The 18,434-nt window shown below is 46.4% G+C and overlaps 1 protein-coding gene across 2 annotated transcripts in view; it reads left to right on the plus strand.

Annotated features, from left to right (window-relative positions):
• Positions 1–17,831: 17,831 nt before the first annotated feature.
• HLF (HLF transcription factor, PAR bZIP family member) overlaps positions 17,832–18,434 on the plus strand; it is a 56,580-nt gene continuing 55,977 nt past the window's right edge. Inside the window, 1 exon segment of one of the 2 annotated variants that reach the window (NM_001139450.1) lies at positions 17,832–17,946. In NM_001139450.1, the coding sequence (NP_001132922.1) occupies positions 17,832–17,946 (115 nt within the window). 2 annotated transcript variants of the gene reach the window in all.

Here is an 18,434-nt window from a genome sequence, read left to right on the forward strand (position 1 = left end):
AGGTCCGTGGGGTCACAAAGAGTCAGATATGGCTGAGCGACTGAACTGAACTGAACCAAGCTGAACTGAGCTGGTGTTGCTGTGTAACACAGGGAGCCCAGCCTGGCACTCTGTGATGACCTGGAGGGGTGAGGGAGGGGAGGGACACTCAAGAGGGAGGTGATACATGTGTAATTATGGCTGATTCGCATTGTTGTACGGCAGAGACCAATACAACATAGAAAAGCAATTTCCCTCCAATTAAAAAATAAATTTAAAAAAAGGAAAAACAAGAATGGTGCAAATTGAGAGGGTAGTTGGACATCTGAAGTCATTTCAATCATGTATCTTAGAAGGCATTAGCTGTTTCAAATTTGCATGTGAGTGAGGGTACAGATCATTTGGAACACAGAAAAAGATAATGAATACTCAAAATTCTCTACTTCCTTTGCATTCTACTACATTTTATTAGTATTTATGCTCTTGAGGTATTTACATCTATCCATCCAGTGGAAATTCCATATAATGTTGTGCTACAATACAGCTTCTCCCAACTCTGAATTAAATGGCATTGTTTTAGCAGCTTGAAACTGGCTGAGAGAGGAGTTTTTACACCCAGGAAAACAGCCAGCATTGGTTTCTAGACCCGCAGAAACTTCATACATAGCGCATACTCTTCTGGATCTGATCTCTCTGCCTTCTTCCATATTGCATTTATGAGACATTCATATCGTTGCATGGAGTGGATTCACTGAGAGGAGAATCAATAGCAAGGGTACAAGGCTGGGAGAGGTGGACACCAGTGAAGAGGCACTTTTGGCCAGATTTTGCTTTTAGGATATCAAGGGGGAGGCGGAGCTTTGGGATGAAGCACGCTGTAATTGGCCCTGATCCCAGCGTTAAGAAGAGTCACAGCTCCTGGAAATGTTGGGAGGAAGAGACAGGATTGGGGATTGCATGAAAAGTAAAATGTCCACACACACACACACATGTCTGAAGATGGAGCACCAGCTACAAGATGTGTAGAAAATCCTTGGAGTATTAGGTGTACAGGAAATAAATACAGTAAAAGAGACGAGGTTCTTGTAGACGAAGCAGATTGCAGCCATGAAGACTCCCACGCTTTTGTCGAAAAGGCAGGGGTTACTATAGATCCTTGGCTTCAAGGAATTCTTTAGTTTGAAACAGGATGAGGAAGGTAACTAACATACAAAAAGAGAAGGAGGAGGTATCTTATCTCAGTGGTAAAACTGTACTAATAAGACAGAGAGAGGAGAAAACCAGGATAAGGATTACGGAGTGGAAGGGCTGATTTTTATCAAGGTTCAATATACAAAGGTCTGAATGAGTTGAAAGAAAAGGAAATGCTTCCATTCTTTTGCGTGCCTTTGTGTGTTTGTTCATTCTTTCATGCATTTAATATCTATGTCTCCAGCAGAAGGCTCAGTGCTTTTGGTGAAGAGGCAGTGTCTGAGCCTGGAACTCTGCTTTTAGAGCTTAAGTTTTATTTTGGCTGGAGAGGAAAAGACCAGACATTTAATAGAGGAGAGAGAAAAGGAGAAGAGGGAAGAGGAAGGGAGGGGAGGAAGCGATATGAAACAGAGGAGGGAAGCCAGCCCTTCTGCTTTTCCTCCCCCTCCCTTTCTTCCACAATGGCAATGGTCCAGTGAAGTCACTCAGTCGTGTCTGACTCTCTGAGATACCGTGGACTGTAGCCCACCAGGCTCCTCAGTCCATGGAATTTTCCAGGCAAGAGTACTGGAGTGGGTTGCCATTTCCTTCTCCAGGGGATCTTCCTGACCCAGGGATCGAATCTGGGTCTCCCGCACTGCAGGCAGATGCTTTACAGTCTGAGCCACCAGGGAAGCCCCAGGGCGAGAGCATTCCCTTTTATTTCTAATTTTTTCAACTTACTAGTGTTCTAGCATAGAACTGTCTAGATATCACGAAGACTAGTACAATGATAAGCTCTAAAACTGATCCAGGACCTAGGGTAGCATTTTAACAGTATAATCCCAGAACCACATAAATCAGCATAACTTTCTGTAGTGGGTTGAATCTGGTCCCTTCAAGAAGGTATGTCAAGGAACTTCACAGGTGGTCCGGTGGTTAAGAGTCTGCCTGCTAATGCAGGGGACGTAGGTTCGATCCCTGGTCTGGGGAGATTCCACATCAGGGCAACCAAGCCCGTGTGCCACAACCGCTGAGCCCACACTCTAGAGTCTGTGCTCTGCAACAAGAGAGGCCACTGCAGCGAAAGCCCACACATCACAACTCGAGAGTAGCCGCTGCTCATCACAACGAGAGAAAGCCCACACACGGCAACAAAGACCCAGGGCGGCCAAAACTAAAAACAGGGAAGATACGTCCAAGTCCTAACCTCCCAGTACCCGTGACTGTGACCTTATTTGGAAATAGCATCTTTGCAGATGAAATTAATTTAAGAATCTCCAGGTAAAATGCTCCTGTATTTAGGATGAGTTCCAGAACCAATGACTGGTATCCTTATAAGGGAAATAAGAGGGATATTTGAGAGCCGCATCAGAGACCAAGGCCATATGGAGGCGAAGGCAGAGACTGAAGTGATGCAGCCACAGCCAAAGAATGTCCAGAGCCGCCAGCAGCAGGAAGAGGCCAGGAGAGATTCTCCCTGAAGTGCCTTTGCAGGGACCCTGATCTACAAGTATCTTCAGTTTAGGCCTCCAGAACTGTGAGAGAAAAAATCCTTTCATCTTCAGATACCACATTTACGGTGATTTGTTAGGGAAGCCCTAGGAAACTAATTGGGCCATGCTAAGTCACTTCAGTCGTGTCCGAGTCTTTGCGACCCTACGAACCATAACCCACCACGCTCCTCAAGAATACTGGAGTGGGTTGCCATGCCCTCCTCCAGGGGATCGTCCCAACCCAGGGATTGAACTAGTGTCTTAACCTCTCCTGCAGGGCAGGCGGGTTCTTTACCCACTAGCTCCACCTGGGAAGCCCTAGGAAACAATCCACCTTGATGCAAACATAGTGCAAATGACTTAACAAGTAAACAACAACAACAGATTACTAAATGAAAACTCAGCAGCAGGCCCAGGAATCTACATCCTAATGAACCCCTCTAAACGTTAGTATATAAGGCTTGACAACTGCAGATAAAGAACAACAGAGTGCGGCTGCTGTCTTTCGGGATGGAAGTGGCCCAATATTTCAAGATTTTTTTTTTTTTAATGAAATAGGAAATCCCAAAGGCTGCCTTCCACTTTCTCAGCACAGTAGCCAGGATTATCAGGTAGAGGTATGAGATGCCTGGATTACTGTTATTGGAGACGTATAATTACTTAAGCCCTGACTGAGTAGCAACTGGAGCCACAAGCTGGAGACCTGGTAACTGGCCTCAATGGACAGGAAACCTCTCTGATTGTCCAGAAACTAATGAGGAAGGAGAGCTGCACGGTCAAGGGCTGGTGTCGGCAGGTAAACAGAAACCAAGCTGGAGAGGTAATGGAGAATCTGGGAAGCTTGATAACAAACACAACTAACACTCAGACGTGGATAAGAGCTGACGGGTCGAGGCGGAAGGACCAAGCTCCTGAGCTCTGTAAATGATATTTTCCACACCTCTGAAGATAAGCAAGTAGGAACAGTTGATATATGAGTAGAGAAAACAATGGTTAGGCAAACAAATCAGCACCTTTGGATGACCCAGGCAAATGTCTCTAGATATTGGTGTTGCCACCGTAAAATCTACATATTTATGCTTTCAAACTGGTATGTGGTGGGTACAGTGTTAGGTATGGTGACGAATACCAAGAGAAAAGAACCATACACTCGAGGAGCAGGGAGGAAGATGGACGTGAAGCCGAGAGTTTCTGGGGCACAAAGGAGGATGAAGTGTTTTTGAGGGCATCAGGGAGATTTCAACAAGGAGTGGCAGCTGTGCTGAGCCCGGAAGGCCGAGACAGGCATTCCTGAGAGCTGTGAGAGCGGGGCTCCTCGTGGTCACCCAACTTACACTCTGGGCCAGGCGCTAGTCACAGCCCTTCCTATGCATTAATGCATTTAACCCTCCCCTGTGAGGTGGGTACAAGTGCTACCTTCATCTTATGGCTGGGGAAGAAGCTGAGGGACTTGCCACACATCATCCAACTGAGAGACAGTGCCCAGGTTTTGAGCTCCCAGGTCTTGTTCCCGAGCTGCCCGCTGCCTGCTGCCCTGCTGGGGGAGCTGGAGTACAGGTGGGGGCGCCTGGGCCGGGGCCCTAAAGAGCCTGCAGGCTGGTGCCCAACTGGGGCGGGGCGTCTGCTGCAGGAGAAGGGTGGGCTTGATTCTGCAGGCAGTGTGGGGCTACTGAGGGCTCATAGTGAAAGGAAAGAAACCAAATCCCGATTGGACGTTTGGAACCTAAGTTTGGAGGAACACTACTTTGGGAAGGCGGGAAGTGAAGACGTAAAGTTCAGGGGCAGCAGTGGGTAAGGAGGCTCCTCTCGAGGGAGAGCGGCAGCAAGCCTTAACCAAAGCAGTGGCAGTGAGGCCGAAGGGTCGGTTCTGTAGCTTCTAACTTGCTGACCCGGCAAACTGGTGCCAGTGGGGAGGAGGGGAGAGGAAATGCAACCGGGGAAGGGTTGGTTCATTTGAGAGTAGGACGAAAGAGGAGTACTATTTAGAGTTATTTTGCAAAGAGGACTAGACTCTCAAATATTTGGAAAATTACCGAGTTTGGTGGCATCTAAGCTTACTTGATTGAACACGATAATTGTGCCAGCCAGGTCATATTGTTTCTGTTTTCTTCATATTATGGTGGTTTGACATTTGACATCTTAAAAACCTTCCTACCCCTTTGGGGGCTAGATGATTCTTTTTCAAAAAATCTAATTTGGTTGTGCTGGGTCTCAGCAGCCTGCAGGATCTAGTTCCCTGATCGGGGATCAAACCTGGGCCCCTGCACTGGGAGGACAGAGTCTTAACCATTGGATCATCAGGGGAGTCCTGGGGCTTGATAATTCTTATAGACAGCAAAGGACTCAGCTAGGAGCACACTCTTGAAATACAAATGAACCAACCCAGAGCCACACCTCCTCTACCTGGCCTGAACACCCTCAGGGCGATATTACTTTGCTTTAATTACCGTGGGTACTCCGCAAATAGGACCACCCCTATAGCCTGCAGCTGATAATACTGAACTAGCGGGTTGTAGACTGTGGACCCTTCCCCGCCTTGCCTTTCCGGCAGAAATTAAAGGTTGCCCAGGTTCTCCGCTCACTCCTGCCCCTTCAGCCTCCTGACCGGCACTGGTGTTTCCTCCTATGGCCCTGCTTGGGGTTGCCATGCCTCCTGTTTCTAGGACCTGTGAGTACATTAAACTTGTTTTCACAAGCCTCTCCTTGCTCTTGTCTTCTCTTGAGGCAACGCTTGACTGCTCATCACCTGAAAAAGCACAAAACACAGGCAAAATCACCAGCTCTGTCACCAAAAGAAGCTTTCCACAGCCACAGGCTGTGCTGTTACCCTTGAGGGGAGAGATGGAAGAATACGGCTACCGCACTGCAAATCCACCTCTCCTCATGAAGACAGTTCTGGGCAGAGATAGGATGCAATCCCCATATACTGAAAGCAGTTTATTAGACTATCAGCTCTAATCTGGATAAAGTAATTAAGCTCCAAAGGGCTTGGGTTTAAGTTGTCTATTATTTGGTATTTAGTTAGCATTTATGTGCGCAAGTTGAACCCAACATTTGGAAACCAGGGGACAACTCTCTTGACAGGAAATTGGTAAAAATTGAAACCTAAAGAAGGAGGTGGAGACGACCTGATCCATTGTCTACAGATGTGTGGGGAGGAGGCCTAGGAGCCACCAAAGGCCAAGCAAGGCCCTCTGTGGGCGTGGCAGTGGGGGGCACGTAGAGGAGTGGGTCAGTACTCTGATATGCCAGGGTTTCTCAGCCTTAGCACTGCTGTCATTCTTGAACCAGATCGTTCCTTGTGGGGCCGTCCTTTGCCCTGTAGAATCTGAGCAGCAGCCCTGGCCCCTACCCACCAGAGGTCAGAAGCAGCCCCATCCCCAGCCCAGATTTGGGAGGAGCAGAAATCTCCAGACATTTCCAGATGTGCTGAGGAGAGGGAGCAGAATCCTCCCTGTTTGCAAACCCCAGAAAGAGACTTAGATTAGATTCCAATTTTTGCTACTTATTAGCTGTGTGGCCTCAGCCTGTTAGCCAACCTCTCAAACTTCAATATCCTCATTCCTCAAAAGAAAGCAGTGAGCATATGTGATTTTGTCTGCCAAGAACCCCCTCAGTCCAGTTCAGTTCAGTCTCTCAGTCGTGTCCCACTCTTTGCAAGCCCATGGACTGCAGCACACCAGGCCTCCCTGTCCATCACCAACTCCCGGAGCTTACTCAAACTCATGTCCGTTGAGTCGGTGATGCCATCCAACCATCTCATCCTCCGTCTTCCCCTTCTCCTCCCGCCTTCAATCTTTCCCAGCATCAGGGGTTTTCCAATGAGTCAGTTCTTTGCATCAGGTGGCCAAAGTATTGGAGTTTCAGCTTCAACATCAGTCTTTCCAATGGATATTCAGGACTGATTTTCTTTAGGATGGACTAGCTGTCCAAGGGACTCTCAAGAATCTTCTCCAACACCACAGTTCAAAAGCATCAATTCTTTGGTGCTCAGCTTTCTTTATAGTCCAAATTTCACACCCATACGTGACTACTGGAAAAACCATAGCTTTGACTAGATGGACCTTTGTCAGCAAAGTAATGTCTCTGCTAAGTCGCTTCAGTCGTGTCCGACTCTGTGCGACCCCATAGACGGCAGCCCACCAGGTTCTGCCGTCCCTGGGATTCTCCAGGCAAGAACACTGGAGTGGGTATTGCCAACCTAGACAGCATATTAAAAAGCAGAGACATTACTTTGCCGACAAAGGTCCATCTAGTCAAAGCTATGGAGTATTGGAGTTTCAGCTTCAGCATCAGTTCTTCCAAAGAATATTCAGGACTGATTTCCTTTAGGATGGACTGATTGGATCTCCTTGCAGTCCAAGGGACTCTCAAGAATCTTCTTCAACACCACAGTTCAAAAGCATCAATTCTTCCCTGTTCAGCTTTATTATAGTCCAACTCTCACATCCATGCATGACTACTGGAAAAACCATAGCTTTGACTAGACGGACATTGGTTGGCAAAGTAATGTCTCTGCTTTTTAATATGCTGTCTAGGTTGGTCATAGCTTTTCTTCCAAGGAGAAGCATCTTTTAATTTCATGGCTGCAGTCAACATCTGCAGTGATTTTGGAGCCCCCAAAAATAAAGTCTCTCACTGTTTCCATTGTTTCCCCATCTATTTGCCATGAAGTGATGGGACCGGATGCCTTGATCTTAGTTTTCTGAATGTTGAGTTTTAAGCCAACTTCTTCACTCTCCTCTTTCACTTTCATCAAGAGACTCTTTAGTTCTTTCCTTTCTGTGATAAGGGTGTGTCATCTGCATATCTGAGGTTATTGATATTTCTCCCAGGAATCTTGTGCTTCATCCAGCCTGGCATTTCTCATGATGTACTCTGCATATAAGTTAAACAAGCAGGGTGACAATATACAGCCCTTCCAAGCACCTTCACATGCATTCTCATTTAATCCTCCTAGTGATTCTGTGAGATTTAGTTTTCATTTCACACAGAGAAAATGGAGCTCAGAGAGGTTATCCAAGGTCAGAGACAGAAGAAGAATTTGAACCAGAGGGAAGCCCAGGGAGTTTACTGGATGGATGCCTGTCATTCTTTTACTGCATGGAGGGTAAGAGCACATGTTTTGGAGTCAAGCAGAGCTGTTTTCAACTCACAGGTTTTCCATGTCCCAACTAGGCATAGGACCAAGGCAAGTCACTACCTTCTCTAAGCTTCACTGTTCTCATCTGTAAAATGGGGGTGACAGTGCTCCACACCCTATGCTGATGTTACAAGCAAAAAATGAAATAATATATGAAAAGTGTCTAATGCCATGCCAGAACACAGTTAAGCACACAATAAATGTGACTTTTCCTCCTTCATGTTGTTCTAATTACTACTTTAGTAGGAGATACCGAGGTTTGTCTCACCCCAAACTCTGTACTTATTCTACTGTAATACACTATATTTTTTTCTCTCCTTTTCAACATACTGTAGATCTGTTCTTTCCTTCTTGTCAACACAATTTTTCTTCGCTTTCCTCTGGATTGTAGTAAACCACACCTACCTGGCTTACCACATTTACTGCTTTTTGTTTGTTTGTTTTAGAAATTAATATTGAGGAATTAAAGATAGTTTAAACAAAATCCCATGTATTTGGAAATTAAACATCCACTTATCAATGATGGGTGTATCTAAGATGGCTTACCACCTCTTACAGGTATCTGTCTGTCCTAGTCCCTATCATTTCATTCAGTAAACACCCCCAGAACCCAGATCTAGGGTAGGAAGCCCAGCCCTGGTCCTTCACATGAGTCATCCTTTGGACAAGAACTTAGCCTGCTAAACATGTGTTTACTTTTGGTTTGTATCTTCCTGCACCAAGTGAATGGATTTGAGGGTCTCTAGTAAGCTTCTGTTAGGTCCATACCATTTCTGTCCTTTATCGAGCCCATCTTTGCATGAAATGTTCCCTTGGTATCTCTAATTTTCTTGAAGAGATCTCTAGTCTTTCCCATTCTGTTAATTCCTCTATTTCTTTGCATTGATCGCTGAAGACAGCTTTCTTATCTCTCCGTGCTATTCTTTGGAACTCTGCATTCAGATGCTTATATCTTTATTTTTCTCCTTTGTTTTTTGCCTCTCTTCTTTTCACAGCTATTTGTAAGGCCTCCCCAGACAGCCATTTTGCTTTTTTGTATTTCTTTTCCATGGGGATGGTCTTCATCCCTGTCTCCTGTACAGTGTCATGAACCTCATTCCATAGTTCATCAGGTGCTCTACCTATCAGATCTAGGCCCTTAAATCTATTTCTCATTTCCACTGTATAATCATAAGGGATTTGATTTAGGTCATACCTGAATGGTCTAGCAGTTTTCCCTACTTTCTTCAATTTGAGTCTGAATTTGGTAATAAGGAGTTCATGATCTGAGCCACAGTCAGCTCCTGGTCTTGTTTTTGTTGATTGTATAGAGCTTCTCCATCTTTGGCTGCAAAGAATATAATCAATCTGATTTCGGTGTTGACCATCTGGTGATGCCCATGTGTAGAATCTTCTCTTGTGTTGTTGGAAGAGGGTGTTTGCTATGACCAGTGCATTTTCTTGGCAAAACTCTGTTAGTCTTTGCCCTGCTTCATTCTGCATTCCAACGCCAAATTTGCCCGTTACTCCAGGTGTTTCTTGACTTCCTACTTTTGCATTCCAGTCCCCTATAATGAAAAGGACATCTTGTTTGGGTGTTAGTTCTAAAAGGTCTTGTAGGTCTTCATAGAACCATTCAACTTCAGCTTCTTCAACATTACTGGCTGAGGCATAGACTTGGATTACTGTGATATTGAATGGTTTGCCTTGGAAACGAACACAGATCATTCTGTCGTTTTTGAGATTGCATCCAAGTACTGCATTTCGGACTCTTCTGTTGACCATGATGGCTACTCCATTTCTTCTGAGGGATTCCTGCCTGCAGTAGTAGATATAATGGTCATCTGAGTTAAATTCACCCATTCCAGTCCATTTTAGTTCTCTGATTCATAGAATGTCGACGTTCACTCTTGCCATCTCCTGTTTGACCACTTCCAATTTGCCTTGATTCATGGACCTGACATTCCAGGTTCCTATGCAATATTGCTCTTTACAGCATCGGACCTTGCTTCTATCACCAGTCACATCCACAGCTGGGTATTGTTTTTGCTTTGGCTCCATCCCTTCATTCTTTCTGGAGTTATTTCTCCACTGATCTCCAGTAGCATGTTGGGTACCTACTGACCTGGGGAGTTCCTCTTTCAGTATCCTATCATTTTGCCTTTTCATACTGTTCATGGGGTTCTCAAGGCAAGAATGCTGAAGTGGTTTGCCAGTCCCTTCTCCAGTGGACCACATTCTGTCAGACCTCTCCATCATGACCCGCCCGTCTTGGGTGGCCCCACAGGCATGGCTTAGTTTCATTGAGTTAGACAAGGCTGTGGTCCTAGTGTGATTAGATTGACTAGTTTTCTGTGAGTATGGTTTCAGTGTGTCTGCCCTCTGATGCCCTCTTGCAACACCTACCATCTTACTTGGGTTTGGGGTATCTCTTCACGGCTGCTCCAGCAAAGCACAGCCGCTGCTCCTTACCTTGGACAAGGGGTATCTCCTCACCGCCGCCCTTCCTGACCTTCAACGTGGGATGGCTCCTGTAGGCCCTCCTGCACCTGTGAGCCACCGCTCCCTCAATCTTTCCCAGCATCAGGGTCTCCTCCAATGTCATCTCTCTGTATTGGGTGGCCAAAGTATTGGAGGGTCAGCGTCAGTCTTTCCAATGAATATTCAGGGTTGATTTCCTCTAGGATTGACTGGTTTCATGTCTATTTTTGGCAAGAGTCAAAATGTGAGGAAATGAGAGAATTTCAGTGGCTCCTTACCCTCCAGGCCATCCCAGCTCCTGGCCTCCAAATCCATGCAAAGATGGGCACGATAAAGGACAGAAATTGTCCGGACCTAACGGAAGCAGAAGATATTAAGAAGAGGTGGCAAGAATACACAGAAGAACTGTACAAAAGGATCTTCACGACCCAGATAATCACAACGGTGGAATCACTCATCTAGAGCCAGACATCCTGGAATGTGAAGTCAAGTGGGCCTTAGAAAGCATCACAACAAACAAAGCTAGTGGAGGTGATGGAATTCCAGTTGAGCTCTTTCAAATCCTGAAAGATGATGCTGTGAAAGTGCTGCACTCAATATGCCAGCAAATTTGGAAAACTCAGTTTTCATTCCAGTCCCAAAGAAAGGCAATGCCAAAGAATGCTCAAACTACCACATAATTGCACCCATCTCACATGCTAGTAAAGTAATGCTCAAAATTCTCCAAGCCAGGCTTCAGCAATACGTGAACCGTGAACTCCCTGATGTTCAAGCTGGTTTTAGAAAAGGCAGAGGAACCAGAGATCAAATTGCCAACATTCGCTAGATCATGGAAAAAGCAAGAGTTCCAGAAAAACATCTATTTCTGCTTTATTGACTATGCCAAAGCCTTTGACTGTGTGGATCACAATAAACTGTGGAAAACTCTGAAAGAGATGGGAATACCAGACCACCTGACCTACCTCTTGAGAAATCTGTATGCAGGTCAGGAAGCAACAGTTAGAACTGGACATGGAACAACAGACTGGTTCCAAATAGGAAAAGGAGTACGTCAAGGCTGTATATTGTCACCCTGCTTATTTAACTTCTATGCAGAGTACATCATGAGAAATGCTGGGCTGGAAGAAGCACAAGCTGGAATCAAGACTGCCAGGAGAAATATCAATAACCTCAGATATGCAGATGACACCACCCTTATGGCAGAAAGTGAAGAGGAGCTAAAAGCCTCTTGATGAAAGTGAAAGAGGAGAGTGAAAAGTTGGCTTAAAGTGCAACATTCAGAAAACAAAGATCATGGCATCTGGTCCCATCACTTCATGGGAAATAGATGGGGAAACAGTGGAAACAGTGGCTGACTTTATTTTCTGGGGCTCCAAAATCACTGCAGATGCTGACTGCAGCCATGAAAATTAAAAGACGCTTACTCCTTGGAAGAAAAGTTATGACCAACCTAGATAGCATATTCAAAAGCAGAGACATTACTTTGCTGACTAAAGTCCATCTAGTCAAGGCTATCGTTTTTCCACTGGTCACGTATGGATGTGAGAGTTGGACTGTGAAGAAGGGTAAGCACCGAAGAATTGATGCGTTTGAACTGTGGTGTTGAAGAAGATTCTTGAGAGTCCCTTGGACTGTAAGGAGATCCAACCAACCCATTCTAAAGGAGATCAGTCCTGGGATTTCTTTGGAAGGAATGATGCTGAAGCTGAAACTCCAGTACTTTGGCCACCTCATGCGAAGAGTTGACTCATTGGAAAAGACTCTGATGCTGGCAGGAACTGGGGGCAGGAGGAGAAGGGGATGACCGAGGATGAGATGGCTGGATGGCATCACTGACTTGATGGACGTGAATCTGAGTGAACTCCAGGAGTTGGTGATGGACAGGGAGGCCTGGTGTGCTGCAATTCATGGGGTCGCAAAGAGTCGGACACGACTGAGTGACTGAACTGAACTGAACTGAGTAGTTAAGCTAATTAAATATAATTTTCCCATCTTCGGTGTTTTAGCCAGGATAGAGGTTTCAGGAAGGAGAGAGGGAAAGCTGGGTAAGGCGTATCCAGCTCAACTCCCATGTGATGTCATTTACTTCTGAATTAATTTCCTGGATAAAGTGCCCTTTCTGGCAACAAGATAAACAGGTTCATCTAGAGGTTTGGCTCGCTGGCACATAAAGCCTTTTATAACCTCAGTGGCTGTTTCTCAGCACCCTAGGCTTCCAGCCACTGGTAGGGTACAGTGGCAGGCATTGTGTGCTCAAAAGCTTTCACACCCACTGGGAACCTGAAACACAGATGATGCTTACTCTGCAAAGACCCTTCTGCAGACCTGCAGGGCAGTGCCACGGCGGCAGTATCAAATCTGCCCCCCCCCACCCCCCCACCTAGGCTGCAAGAAAGACTTCCTCACTCAGTCTCACCCAAGTTCTGAAATGACAGGCCAGGTGCAAACCACTGGCTGGACAGAACGCTGATTCCCACACCATCAGGGCAGAGCAGGGCTGTGCTGACAGCTTTTAAGAGGTTGTCTGAGAAACCTTTCTTCCAAGGTCATTTCTATTTTTAGGACAGTTCCATACTCCAGGAGCCTCTGCTAGCCTTCCCTACTTGAAGAGACAACTAAAGAGTTTCCACTGACCTGTTAAATGTTCTCCTTACAGAATTTATTTGATTGGATGTATGCAACAGAGGTTTAGCTTTGACCTTTTTATCCCCCAAGCACATGCGGGTTAGGACAGGAGGGCTGAAAATATTCACATTTGTAACAAAAAGCATTCAATAGACTTGATTATTTACTCTTAGACATAAAAAGCAAATTAGCAAAAAAAAAAAAAAAAAAAGCAAATTAGCCATGCCTCTGCCTCTAGGCTCTTATTTACCTTAACATGGATAGCTTTGTAGAAGGTCTTGTAACAAACCAAATGAGCCATCCAAAGTGAGCCATCCATTTTAGCCTTGAACTTGGATGAACTTTGTTCTGCTGCTTGATACGAATCAGAACCCAGGAAACTTAGAAATAGCATTATTCTGTTCTTGGAAATAAAGCATCCATTTTCCCTTGATGATCAAAGGTTTTGATCACTCACAAATATACAGTCAAATAATTTTCAATAAATCTACCAAAGCCACTCAAAGGGGAAGTAAAAGTCTTTCCAATAGTCGCTGCTAGAACAATCAAATATTCCCATGAGAAAAAAAACAAAAACAAAAAAACAGAGCCTCAACCTCTATCTCAGTGCTATCCACAAAATTTAATTTGAGATGGGTCACTGACTTACAAGGAAAAGCTTAAACTATAAAAGGTTTAGAAGAAAATATCTCCAAAACTCAGGATTCTTAGTTCACCAAAAGTAATAGCCATGAAAAAATTTTTAATAAGTTGAACTTCATTAAAGTTCCGTGAGTCCATGAATTTTTGCTCATGGAAAGGCAACGTTAAGAAAATTAATAGGAAAGCCACAGAGTGGACAGAAACACATGTATCTGCCAAAGGACCTGTTATCCAAAGTATATAAAGAACTCCTAAAATTCAATCATAAAAAAGACAAACAACCCAATTTTAAATTGGGCAAGGGATTTGGGCAGTTGGCACAGAAAAATATACAAATGATTGATATGCACATAAAAAAGTGCTTAACATTGTCATCATGAAAATCCAAATTAAAAGCACAATGAGACATTCATTCTCTTTAATGGCTAAATATTTTTAAATTGACAGAGGTAAATGTCAGTAAGAATTCAGAGCAGTCAGGAGTCTCAACTGCTGCTGGAAATGCAGAATAAGACACCTACTTCAGGAAGTTGTTTGGCAGTTTCTCATGAGGTAAAACATGTACCCTTCCAATGAAACAAATTGCACTCCTATTTGTATATCCAAAAGAAATTAAAACACATTCACAAGTTGTCAATTTCCTTTCTCCATATCTTGACCAATGTCATCCCTTTCTAGAATTCCCTTTTTCCTACCCGTATCCCTGATTTCCACATGTACAAATACTATGCATTCTTTTTATTTATTTATTTATTTATTTTTGATGTGGACCATTTTTAAAGTTGGGCTTTCCGGTGGCTCAGATGGTAAAGATCTCTAAGTTGGAAAGGTCCTCTGGAGGAGGGCATGGCAGCCCACTCCAGTGTTCTTGCCTGGAGAATCCCATGGACAGAGGAGCCTGGTGGGCTACAGTCCATGGGGTCGCAGAGAGTTGGACACAACTGAGCAACATAGCACAGCACAGCGCGGTTTTAAAGTCTTTACTGAATTTGTTACAATACTGCTTCTGTTTCACAGTTTTGGTTTTTTCTGCCACAAGGCATGTGGAATCTTAGCTCCCTGATTAGGGACTGAACCCACACCTCCTTGATCACTAGGGAAGTCCCCAAATACTATGCATTCTTAATGTCTTGTTTTGAGAAAGCTTGCTGCAAGTTCCCTTATCTTTATTCTCCAGACCTCTCTTGTACTGCTTCTGTGTTTCTCACGTGCGTGTGTGCTAAGTTGCTTCAGTTGTGTCTGACTTTTTCTGACCCTATGGACCATAAACCATCAGGCTCCTCTATCCATGGAATTCTCCAGGCAAGAATACTAGAGTGGGTTATTATGCCCTCCGCAAGGAGATTTTCCCAACCCAGGAGTCAAAGCCACATCCCTTATGTCTCCTGCATTGGTAGTTGGATTCTTTACCAGTAGCGTCACCTGGGAAACCCGTGTCTCTCACACACCATCGCTTTTCACATTGGTTACATATGGCATATCACCAGCCAGTCTCTAAACTTCCACCTGACCTGATCCCTCTGGCCTGACACCTTTGCCTAGCAACCAGAGCTTTACAAAAGTTGTTTTGAACTAGTACTGAATGAATGACTGAGTGGACATATAATCATCCAATGGACTTATGGTCAAAAGATCTTGATATAATGATGTTTGATAAGTTCTCTAATCTTAGCCTTTATTTAAGATAAAATAACTGTGGTAGACTCTTACTTTGGGGACCTCCTAATAAACTATGCCACCCAACTTCCACCCCCTTGTATAGTCCCTCCTCACTTCCTTGAGATTTGACTACAAGTCTGACTTTGACCACTGGAACATTAGCAAGCAAAATCTTAACAAGTGCTGCAGACTGAGGCTTATCTTAGATGGCTGGCTCTTGGCAGCCCTGAGCTGTCACGTAAGAAGGCAGACTACACGGCTGGAGAGACCACACAAAGGCCACGTGCCAGCAGAAAAGCCTTAACACCTCATGTAGAGGAAGAGAAGGCTGGCCATTGCAGTGCCCCAGCCGAGTCTAGGCCAGATTGCAGGATGAGGAGAAGAAACAAAAGAGCTGTTCTTTGAAGCCAGTAGATTTTTGAGGGATTGTTTGGAGATGTCATCTCTATCTACCTAGTTTTGCTCCTTTAAAACTATATTATAATGTGCATATATGCCAGGCTCTAAACTTTTTTGAGGGTTAGAACTATGTCTTATCCATCTTTTCCTCCTCAGTTCCAGTATAGGTCCCTGGCATACAGCTGGTGCTCGATACATATATGTGACATTAGCTTAAAGCCTGATGTTTTCAGAATTTGGTTGAAGTCTGAAACACTCTAGCACTGTCTCACCTACCTTTCCTCATAATTTTCAGATGAGGAAAAATGTAGAGGTCACTTGATCATATGCCCAATGAGGAGGAATCTGTGGCTCAGAGAGGGAAAGGCACTCACCAGAAGCCACCCTGCCAAGGGCCCCCTCCACCTGGTCTCCTGTCTTCCAAATGCCATCGGGGGCTCCAGGGAAGAGCCACCAAGAATTTCCACCCCCCAGAGGTAGTCTTTAAAAAAACAAAAACAAAAACTTTTTATTTGGTGTTGGGGAATAGCTGATTAACAATGCTGTGATAGTTTCAGATGACTAGTGAAGGGACTCAGCCATACACTTAGGTATGTACATCCATTCTCCAGCAAACGCCCCTCCGGTCCAGGCTGCCACAGAACATTGAGGAGAGTTCCCTGTGCTGTACAGGAGGTCCTTGTTGGTTATCCATTTTAAATATAGCAATCACTGCCCACTCTTAGCCAGAGGTAGTGTTTACAAAGGCCTTTCTGTCTTATTGTAAGATTGTATTAATTTGTGCCCATTCACTCTTGCAGACCTTTCCGGAGATGACAGTACCCTAATCTTAGCGAGGAGATATGGGAAGGGAGGGTGAGGAAGACCCAGATGTCTGTGTGTTGGAGGGGAGGGGCTCCCCAGGCCTGGATGCCAGCGATACCAGCCAAGCCATACCCGGCTTCACGCAGTGCTCAGCTATCACCACTGGCAGCAAACTGGCCAAGCACGAACCTGCAGCTGCTGTGGTGGCCTTGAACAGTTATATTACTTTGGGGAAAATTTTACAACATCATTTTAAATACCATGCAGACTTTGTAACCCAGGCACAGTTATCTGCGTTCTTTTAGAGCAAATATTCCCGAAATACTACTCAGTATGTGTATCTCTCCTGCCCTCACTCAACTTTAGGCCAGAGTGTATCCCTATTAACATTGCCTTGAAAGCTCTGGAAACAGTTCGCAGCGCTCCTCTGTGGTCTCCTCTGGTTTTTATTACGTCTCATTTGAACTTCTAGCAAGTCCTTATTTTTCTGAGGTTGTGGGAGCGGGGCAAGAGAAAGGGCGCTAAACTTGGCTTGGGCCGGGGGTAATATTTATAAGAGTATCCTCGATTGGAAGCAGTCATTGCCCAACTTGGTTGCTCCCTAATCACTCTGGGAGTGATTTTTCAAATGCCCTAAATTATCCCCAGGTGGAAAACTAAAGAGATAAATTTGTCATTCATCTTCTTACTGTGAAGAAGTTCGGTCCTCAGCGCAGGCCCACGGCCCCGCGGGGAGCTCGCGTCCCGACGCCCTTCGCCTCCCGCCGACACCACAAGGCTGCGGAAAGTCGGCGCGCGCGGCAACGCTACACTCGCGGCGGGGGCGGAGCCTCGGCGGGGGCGGAGCCCGGTGGGGCGGGGCCTCAGTGGGAGGAGCCGCGGCCCCGCCCCCGAACGCCGCTGGGCGCGCGGGGCGGGCACTGACGTCACTCCCGGCCGGCCGCGGCACATGGGCGGCCGGCTGCGCTGGGCCGGGCGCTGCGGGGCCGCCGGCGCGGGGGGCAGCGGCCGCGGCGCGGGAGGGGCGGGGCGGGGCGCGCGGCCTCGCGCTCGCGCTCGCGCCGGGGCGGTGCGGGCTCTCCGCCTTCTGCAGCGCTCTGCATGTTTTTCCTTCCTTTTTCGCAATTTTGAGCGTTGTGCATGACGAGAGGTTCGAGGCAGGTGAGAGCATCCCGCCCGCCGCGGAGGAGCCCGCGGGCACTCGGCGCGCTCCCCGGGGGTCGTCTGCGCTGGGAGCCCGAAAGTTCTTTCGGTTTTGTGTTTTTATGCAGATGTATTTATAAAGACATAAGTAATTTTTTTTTCTTTTTCTCCTCTTGTCTCCACCGCCTTAAAAGCTAGTACTTTTGGCAAAGGACGGAGGAAAAAGCTCCGCAACATTTTGGGGGGAGGTTGGAGTTTTTTTATTTTTTTGTTTTTTTTTTTTTAAGAAAAAAAAAATTGAGTGCATCGCGATGGAGAAAATGTCCCGACCGCTTCCCCTGAACCCCACCTTTATCCCGCCTCCCTACGGCGTGCTCAGGTCCTTGCTGGAGAACCCGCTGAAGCTCCCCCTTCATCACGAAGACGGTGAGCGCTGCCCTGCTGGCTGCCCCGCTGGGGGCCCCACTCCCGGGCCGGGCACCCCCGGAGCATCCCCCGCTCCCCCACTCCCGGCACCCCGGCCCCGCTTGAATGAAATTGAGGCGCTCACCTATCGCCCCACCCTTCCTCCCCCCCAAAAGGGAGGGGACGTTTCTGTCGAGGAGATATTCCGTGTTGCTAGTTGAGCGCTGGGGCCCCGGCCGGGCCTTGCGGGTCCTCTCGGGCGGCTCAGGTGGGAGACAGAAGTTGACAGGTCGGCGTCCCCGAGGTCGAGGTGCACCCACACGCGGAACGAAAGCCCCAGCGCCGGGGCGAGGGGCGCCCCGCGCGCCCGGGAGTGAACCCCAGGGCCGGGCTCCAAGCGGGCGGGGGCTTGAGTCAGGGGTCGCACCGCGGAGCCGGGGTATTTGCGATAGTGCTGATCACAGCTCTTAGTTTTAGCGTTTGGAGCTCCCGAGGCGCCGGCGGAGACG

This window comes from Ovis aries, chromosome 11 (genome assembly GCF_016772045.2).
Source record: "Ovis aries strain OAR_USU_Benz2616 breed Rambouillet chromosome 11, ARS-UI_Ramb_v3.0, whole genome shotgun sequence".
Taxonomy (NCBI): Eukaryota; Metazoa; Chordata; class Mammalia; order Artiodactyla; family Bovidae; genus Ovis; species Ovis aries.